The sequence below is a fragment of the Phocoena sinus genome, chromosome 6 (assembly GCF_008692025.1).
Source record: "Phocoena sinus isolate mPhoSin1 chromosome 6, mPhoSin1.pri, whole genome shotgun sequence".
NCBI classification, from domain to species: Eukaryota; Metazoa; Chordata; class Mammalia; order Artiodactyla; family Phocoenidae; genus Phocoena; species Phocoena sinus.
This window is the reverse complement of record NC_045768.1, coordinates 1,299,913-1,307,992: the sequence shown is the minus strand read 5'-3', so window position 1 is coordinate 1,307,992 and position 8,080 is coordinate 1,299,913. Positions and strand designations below refer to the sequence as shown.

Sequence of the window (8,080 nt, the reverse complement as noted above, 5' to 3'; positions counted from 1 at the left end):
GGACCTCCCGCAGCCACCGAGCCTGTCTGTGCTGTTTCTCCGTTAGCTGTGTCCAGGGTTTTGGCTGAGGAACCGAGGAGAAAACCCGCCGAGCGCTCGCGACTGTCCCGGCCGGGCCGTGCGGGGCCAGTGCGCCGAGCCCGTCGGAGACGACCGGCCTCACCCCGGCGACGCGCCCCCGCGGGGAGGGCCCCTGACCTCCGGAGTGAGTGCGTCTTCCCGGGGGCGGTGGCCGAGTGCTGGAAGGCGAGTGAGGATGCCGGGAGAGGTAGGAGCAGGCGCCCCTCCCGTGAGCCAGGTGGGGTGGCGGCGGTGGGGAGGGGGGCGCGGGTTGGTGCTCAAAGCGGGACCTGCAGCGACGGGCCCACAGAGTTGCCGGCCCCTCCCGTGCTCACTCAGCGCCCCCGTAATAGTCCGGGACCCGAGCCCACGGGGTCCAGATGCACAGGCAGAGATGCGTGTTCAACGAAGTCATCGTGAATTGTTCTCTGAAGTTTTTTTTTTTTTTTTTACTGTGGAACACTTCAAAGGCACAGAGAACAGTGTACCAGAAGCCTGCGTGTCCACCCCCCTCCTTGCTGCACTCAGACCCCCTGTGCCCACCCCAGCCCTCCAGCCCGGTGATCTGGTCCCTGTAAAATAAATGCTGTGCCCTCTACCCAGGGCTGTGGCCCAGGCACCCCCTCAGCAGCCCCAGCGCTGTTGAGAGCGCACCCTGAGGAGAGGCTCGCTCTAACACTCTCCTACTAGACCACCCTGTCTGAAGTCTGCTCTGAAAACTGATCCCGGAACCCACTTTTCACCAACGGGCAGGAGCACAAGGTAGTGGGTGGGGCTGAGATGAAGGGCGGGGTCAGTGGGGAGTCCTGGGAGGCTCTTACCTGTAGCTGAGATCACAGGGCCTAGCAGTTTAAACGTCTTGTAAGTCCAACCAGGGGACCTCAAATGCTCCCATGCTAGACTCCAACCTGTCCCACTCAAGACATGCAGCTGTGCCGCGCGTGTCCGCGGCGCGCTGTCCCTGCAGCCGAGCCTAGCAGCCGGTGTGGGTCCACCCTAACCCCCTGGGCTTTTTCATTTATCAGCACAAACCACCCATTAGGCCACGGTCAGCAGCGTGATTCTCAAGCATAAAGAACGGGCTGAATTAGGGAAAAAGAGGACACTGTGTATGAATTTTAGAATTTATTAAGTAAGAAAACTGTCAATTTGAACAGGATGCAAAAAGGACGTTTAAGTTAAAAAAAATCACATCCATAGGAAAACAGCCAAAAAGGCATCTAGTGCATGTTACGCCTCCCCTCCAGCAGGAAGGGATTGGAAAGGCACCCGGGGAGACACCGCCCTGACCTGGGAAGGCTCTGCCTAGGCTCCAAGTCCCTGAATCCTACATGTCATCCTACAAGATGCCGCTTGGAAGGCGTAGCAAAACCCTCCAGCCAAAACCAGTTTTCCAGTGCACTTAGGTGGTGCCCCACTGTGGAATGCCTGTGCTGACCTTGATCCCTGCGGGAAGATAGTGGGGCCTCAGGTCACCAACCACAGGAGCCCCCCCCACCCCGAAGCTGAAGGAGTGGGCTGTGAGCCAGAGGGGGTGCAGAGCACCGCCAGTAAGGCACAGGTCCCTGTCTGAGGCGAGCGCTTACGTTGTGACTCATTTAGTGTTTTTCTCTACTTACGAAAGCAAAGACGATCAACTGAACTTATCTTACAGTTCATATTCTAAAATGACAATGGAAAACGCTCATCACAGAATTATTGCTGTTTTCGTTTAGTAACTCTAAAAAAAAGCACCGGCTTTTATAGAAATGTCTTCCAGCAGATGATCAGCGCCCGTAGCTCACCGAGGAGGGTACACGGAGCACAGGTGCGGCTCCCGCATCCAGGGGCTGCTCCTCCCTGCGTGCAGCTCATGTTCCAGGCCGTGAAATTAGTATCTCGTGATAGATATCTTTACTGTGTGTGAAGACTGCACATTCAGAGACATGGTGGCATGTTGGAATCCATGGGGTAACGGTTTCAGGATGTAAACAGAGCTGTGAGCTGGAAGCACCTCCGTGGGTCTCAAGACTCCTCCCCCTGATCTTTAATTTCAGAAATTCTGTCTATAGATTTAAGGATTTCAGCAACAAGATTCAACGTTTCAGCTCCAGAAACCAGCTGCCTGAAATAAAAGCACAGATGTTACAGACAGTTTCTACAGCTGCTCCAGGGCAATAACAGAAGCTTTGGGACCTCCCTGGCGGTCCAGTGGTCTGGGCTCCCCGCCTCCACTGCAGGGGGCACAAGTTGGTTCCCCGGTTGGGGAACTAAGATCCCGCAAGCCACACAACGCAGCCCCCCGCCCCCACCCCCCCCAAAAAAACCAGAAGCGCTAAAGCAGAGAAGTTCCAGAGTGAAAAGTGCAGAGTTTTTAAATCTTAGATTCAGTCTCAAGAGACTCTTTGTATTGGACTTAAACGAGACGGGCTTCTCTACCCACGGCTGTGTCTGGACACCCGACGCGCTTCCCTACCAGCGGCTCTGACTGGACACCGCTGCTGCTGAGCTCAGCCCCGCGGGATAGAGATCACGACGACGGCAACCGGCCCTCCAGGAGCCTCACTGTGCCCTGCACGTCTTGGGCCTTCTTCAAGTGTATGTGTTTTTATAAAAGGGAAAGTAGTATTCTTTTTCACTCAAAACCTTGGTGTCTTGTAGGTGATTCAGGTCTGGCTGACGTTAACCCTCAAGCCTCCCAGGTGAGAACAGTTATCCCCCCGGGGACCGTGGAGGGCCTGCTCGCCAAGGTTGTGTCGTATGACTGCGGGGTGAACAGGATCACCGAGCCCCACCCCCCAAGGCTGCAGCTTGAAACAACAGCTAAGCACCCCCCTCCAAGCCCCGCACTCACTTGATGGAGGCACGCGCGTTGTTCATGACAGCGCGGAGGTTCTGCAGGGCCATGTCCGTGTTCTGCTTCACCACTGCCAGGCTGGTACCCTGGCCTGACCGCAGGGCTTCGTTCTCGCGCTTGAAGTCAGAGACCTGCGCCTGGGCCCGGTGGGGGGTGGGGGGGGAGGCGGGCGTGGCAGCGTTAGGACTTTTTCCTGGCTAAACAGGAGAGCAGCTAAAAGGCCATCTGACTGAAACCAGACAAGGCACCCTAGGTAGAGGCGACAAGGGGATGATGCCCTTTCCTAACTGGGGGGTAGCAGGCCTCCTAAAGGACACGGGCCTAATGCCGTCCCTGGTACCTCGCCTGTGTGCACGTGCCACCCCCCGCTCTATAGTGATGCCCTCGACACTCCTGTTGGGCACAACCAGGAGGCCAGCTCACGCTGTCCTGATCTGGATGCTTCATCTGCGGGGGAGCGGGAGGGCGAGGGGAGGAAACCCCATTAGAGACTCTTTGGTGCCCTTTTTGGAATTCACGAATACGTGAACCGTTTAAGCCCCTCTCTAGTTACCTGGAGCAAGCTGATTTCCTGTTTCAGTTTTAAGACGTGATTTTCGGCCTTTACTGCCCGTTTCTGTTATTCCCCCCACAAAAAAAGAAAAAAAATAAAAGGCATCACTGATACGGTAAAATGGACACAGGACGCATCCCCTCTCTCCCCGTCCCTCTCCCTTACCTGGCGGCCCCGGCCAGGCGGGCCCACCCCGTGGCTGGGCAGCCCACTGTGAGGGGCCCTGCTCACTGCCGGCCTGCCTGGGCCCACCCAGACCCATGTGCCCCCGGGGCAGGACTCAGTGCCCTGTAGGGAGTGACACAGCAGACACCTGACAGTGTCCAGCCAGGCCGGCCCTGCCCACCCCCCACTGCGAGCCAGGCGCCTGTCTGCTCACGGTCATGCGCTCCAGATTCTGTTCCACCTGCTGCACCACCGACTCCAGGTCATGGTAGTCACTCTCCTCCTTGATCATTTTCGCTTCTAACTTCCGCTCAAGCGTCCTCACCCTTGTTAAGGAAAAAGCCCAGGTGATTAGTAACTCCCTTGACTAATGCTAAGAATGTCAGACTATAAGCAGTTTTAATTGGATTTGATCAAATAAAAACCACAAGGTTTCAGAATGCACCTTGGGAGGAACAGCTGTGAGGCGACCACCTCAGAGCTGGATGCCAGTCGGCTGGCGGTCAGGGGCGCCCTGGGGCCGTCTGACAGCTCTGCTGCTCCATTGTCAAGTGGGGTTGATTTTGCTCTGTTTCAAACACACTTTTACACAGAACACAAGAAACGTATCTGACGCTGAGGATTTAATGCAATAAAACCCACCCTCACACGACTACTGAAGCCTGCGCGCCTAGAGCCCGTGCTCTGCAACAAGAGAAGCCACCGCAACGAGAAGCCCGCGCACTGCAACGAAGAGTAGCCCCCGCTCGCCGCAACTAGAGAAAGCCCACGTGCAGCAACGAAGACCCAACGCGGCCAAAAATAAATAAGTTAAATAAGTAAACTAATTTTAAAACAAAAAACAAAAAACACAAACAATAAAAACCCAGGCACAGTCCAACTCTGATACTTCATTATCGTTTTCGCATTGGTTTCTTTGAGGGTCAGAAGATAATTTGAATTGCAAGCCTAACTCAAAACTTACGTACATTTCTGTTTGAGTTTCAGAGAAGCTCTGAACCTCAGTCAGCTTTCTTCTTAGCTTAGAATTTTCATCTTTCAGCTGCAGAAAAAGAAAATCCTCATTAGAAGCTCGGTGTCTCACTGCAAAGGGATGTGTACTTCTGCTACTTGGCTCTGCAACTTCTTGATAAGCAAAAACATTGCAAGAGCCACTCTACAGTCCACATACGGAGAAAAACCAAGAACAAGGTTTTCTGCTTTTAAAAGGCCTACTACAGTCACAGACTCCAGTCTTACTGAGATCTTATAACTCTTAGGTGACTATAATTTTTCAAATGCCCTCAGGACACCGGGCAAGCTGTCCCCGAGCCACCAGCTGGGGTGGACCCTTTTCTGAGGGGCAGCGCGTTGAGGATCTCCCTCTGCTCCAGTTCACGCCCCCTCACAGCCCTCCGCAGGACTTTGGCGGTTACGCTCACGCCGGTCAGACAGACCACAGGCTGTCTTGTCCTTGGAGCCCACCCCCCAGGCCATCAGGGACACCGGGGGCTCCAGGTTTCCTCCAAGAATGCTGCTTAGACATGAGCCGTGACCAGGGTGCCGACGCACAGCCCCCTCACTTACTGCTTCGTAACTTATCTGCAGCGTCCGAAGGTGCCTGTCCCCAAGAGACTCTCCGTGGACTGTGAAGTCGGTGCTGGGGCTCCCGGCTGGGGAGACGCGGGAGTCGGAGTCGCTCAGCGTGCACTGAGGCAGAGACTCGGGCCCCACCAGCTCCGACGGGTTGGAGAAAAAGGAGACATAGGTGCTGCAGGGCGATGTGCTGGCGGCAACCCTGGAGGGGTGGGTCTGCTCCACCGCAGACGGCAGGTAGGCCCCGTCCCACCCTTCGTCCTCGTCCTCGTCCAGGAGGTCGCCAGCCCCCGTCGGGTCTTCGAAAAACGGCTGCTGATGCCCCAGGCCATACCCCGTGGCCTGGGAGGTGGGGGAGCTGCGGCCGAGTCCCAGCGAGTGCCTCGTGGCTTCCTGAAGAAGACAGGGAGGCAACGCTCAGGCTCCGGAGCCGTCGCAGGCCTTTCTTCCTAGACGTCTGAGGTTGGAACAAGAAGAAAGGCCCATCTTGGCTGCCGGGAATGTGGAGGGCAGGAAGGACCCAAACGGCTCTGAGCGCCACACGGCTTCTCCACCGGGAGCAGCAGCTGCCCCGCTCTGCCCCACAGCCCTCGGCCAGCCTCCTGGGAAGCAACACTGCACGTCAGAAGAGAGACGGCCTCCGGAAGGGTTTTCTGTCTAAGGTCGCTGCCAACAACGCCTTAGCTTTACCTTTGAATAAATTCTGCTGTCAGTATTCTCTTTCGACAGGCCAAGGTTCTTGCTTTTCAGAAACTCTTTAAAGGAGAATGGATTTGCCTCTTCAAGATCTCCAAGTTCCTCACCTGAGATGATAAGAGACGTCACAAACGTGAAACGTCTTCTGAAGGTCCTTAAAGGGAACGTCCCTATTCGTTGCTCTTTCCTGAACACGACCCCATCTAAGATGGGGAACACTGCCCTCGTCCTTCCACCAGACCTCAGCGACACTGGGAAACGAGAAAGCTGGCTGATAAAACAGACCAACTCGGGCATTCTAAATTCTCCTTCTCGTCCCAGCCCCTCGGTCCCCGCACCTGGCTGCCCACGGGGTGCACCTGGGACATCTAAGGCTGCCACGCGCCTCCACTCCCATGCAAAGGGCTTGGGCTGCAGCCTACGCCGGAGGCTGGCAGAGCGGACGTGCAGCCACGTCAGGAACCACTGCTCCGCCTCCAGCCTTTTCCCCACTCACTCTGCAGCTCTCCCTTCTCTTTCCCACTCTCCCGGTACCCAACCAGCCACCCTGCGGCCCTTTTGGCCCACCAGTGATCCAAGCCCAGGTGTCAACCCTGTATGAAGTTGGCTCCTGTAACCCTGGCCCCACTGTCTCCTCAGACCCCTCAGGTGTGACTTCCCACCCCCTGCCATCCCTCATGCCCAGGTTCTCCTGCCCCTGTGCCCACTTTCCCTCCACTCGCGGGTCAAGATCGACTGTGGGGCTCCACCCCCACCTGCTCTTTCGGGTTATATGCTGTCAGACTGCCAGCCCTGCTGCTGGGCACGTGCCTGCCCCGTAGAGACACGGACGGAGAGAAAATGAAAGGGTTACTGAACTACTGTACCTCCAAAGTGTGTGTTCTGGGCTCCTGATGGACCGTGCGTAGTGCCTTTCCCCTGTTCATAGCCCAAATCTGCGGAGACATCATCACCCCACCGTGATCACGGGAGGCCTTTATGACCACAACTTTTTTTGACATGCGGTCTCTATTGCAGTGGTTCTTACGGCCTGGGCAACTTTCAAAGCACAAGCCCCCGGGCTCCTGCCCCTGGAGATGGTCTGACATCCATGGGCCCTGGCACCTGTGATTCTAAAAAAGCTCCCAATAGGTCTGATGCCCCGTGGGGCAGGCGCACGTCCTCCGTCTTATGGTGCCTCCTGAATGCCCTCGTGGGTTGGCATTGGCTCTCAGACCGTGACAGAACCACCTAAACGCTCCCTGAACACCCTGGACCCCAGGCAGGCAGTGTAGCCGCTTGGGGAGAATTAGGATGAACTAAAGATGGCCTCTGCCCAGCTGCAGCGACCAGAGGATGGCTACACCTGGTTTCCCAGCCTGGCCTACTGGATGAAGGTTCCCTCATCCTCCCACCTGAGAAAGCAAGGTGGTTTCCTGTGTTGCCACTGGGCCTACCTCTATGCCGGCACTTGCCACGGTGTACTGGAACTGTCTGGCTGGTGGGGGCAGGAGGTTCTCCAAGAGGAGACTGTGAGCTCCAGGGGACGGGACTCCTATCCACTTACGTTTCCTACTCCCAGCGCCCGGCGCACGGTGGGGCTAGTGGTCACCGTTGGGCCGGGGGTGAGTTGCGCTATCGCGCGGGACTTACAGGTAGTGCCGGCACCGGGAGTCCCTGAGGCTCGTCTCTCACCTGTGTCTCCCACGGAAGCTAGCACCGGACTGGGCACATAGCACATAAACGTCGGCCGAATGCCGAAGAAGTGGGACTCCAGGTCCCTGGCTTGGGGGCGCTCACAGTCTAGCTGGGGGAGACAAGACCGGCGCTCATAGAACGCGGGAGCTGTAATAACAACAAGAGCGACTTCACCGCGCGCCCGCCTCACCTGGGCCTCAGCGCGGACGCCGGGCCGCGGACCCCCGCCCGCCCCCCGCCCGCTCACCGTCCGGAATGACGAGGCTCCGGGCCCGGGACAGCGGGGTGACGCCGGGGCGACGCGCGTAGCCCGCCATCGCCGCGGGCCCCGCGGCGCCAGCCCTCCCTAGCCCGGCAGCGGCGGCTCCATGGCTCCAACTCCGCCCCGGCCGCGGCCCAAGTCGACCGCCCCAGTCGCCCGCCTCTCGGCCGCTGCTCCGAGCCTCCGGCCGCTGCTTCTGCTCCGCGCACCGGAAACGCAAGCCCGAACGCCTCGGGCCGGCGCCGGGGGGGCGGGG

The 8,080-nt window shown here is 57.7% G+C and overlaps 1 protein-coding gene across 7 annotated transcripts; it reads right to left on the bottom strand.

The window, feature by feature from the left end:
* Positions 1-1,172: 1,172 nt before the first annotated feature.
* ENTR1 (endosome associated trafficking regulator 1) lies at positions 1,173-8,044 on the bottom strand. Of its 7 annotated transcripts, none has more exons than XM_032635365.1 (10): positions 7,810-8,031; positions 7,518-7,709; positions 6,752-6,820; positions 5,880-5,992; positions 5,181-5,582; positions 4,583-4,656; positions 3,829-3,940; positions 3,450-3,512; positions 2,894-3,093; positions 1,173-2,164 (listed from the first exon to the last, which is right to left on the bottom strand). In XM_032635365.1, exons 1-10 carry the CDS (start codon positions 7,877-7,879, stop codon positions 2,065-2,067), a joined length of 1,395 nt encoding a protein of 464 aa, XP_032491256.1. In that variant the 5' UTR covers positions 7,880-8,031; the 3' UTR covers positions 1,173-2,064. The 7 variants fall into 7 exon arrangements, with proteins under 7 accessions (XP_032491256.1, XP_032491258.1, XP_032491257.1 ...); XM_032635367.1 differs by having other exon boundaries at positions 2,894-3,033; XM_032635366.1 differs by having other exon boundaries at positions 7,560-7,709.
* Positions 8,045-8,080: the final 36 nt, after the last annotated feature.

What these genes read in the sequence shown, in the direction of transcription:
- ENTR1 (XM_032635365.1), bottom strand. Translation starts at nt 7,879, where the DNA reads ATGGCGGGCTACGCGCGTCGCCCCGGCGTCACCCCGCTGTCCCGGGCC. An exon ending in CCAGAACACACACTTTGGAG is followed by an intron (nt 5,993 to 6,751) that starts GTACAGTAGTTC and finishes TTATCATCTCAG; the next exon opens with GTGAGGAACTTGGAGATCTT. An exon ending in ACAGCAGAATTTATTCAAAG is followed by an intron (nt 5,583 to 5,879) that starts GTAAAGCTAAGG and finishes TGTCTTCTTCAG; the next exon opens with GAAGCCACGAGGCACTCGCT.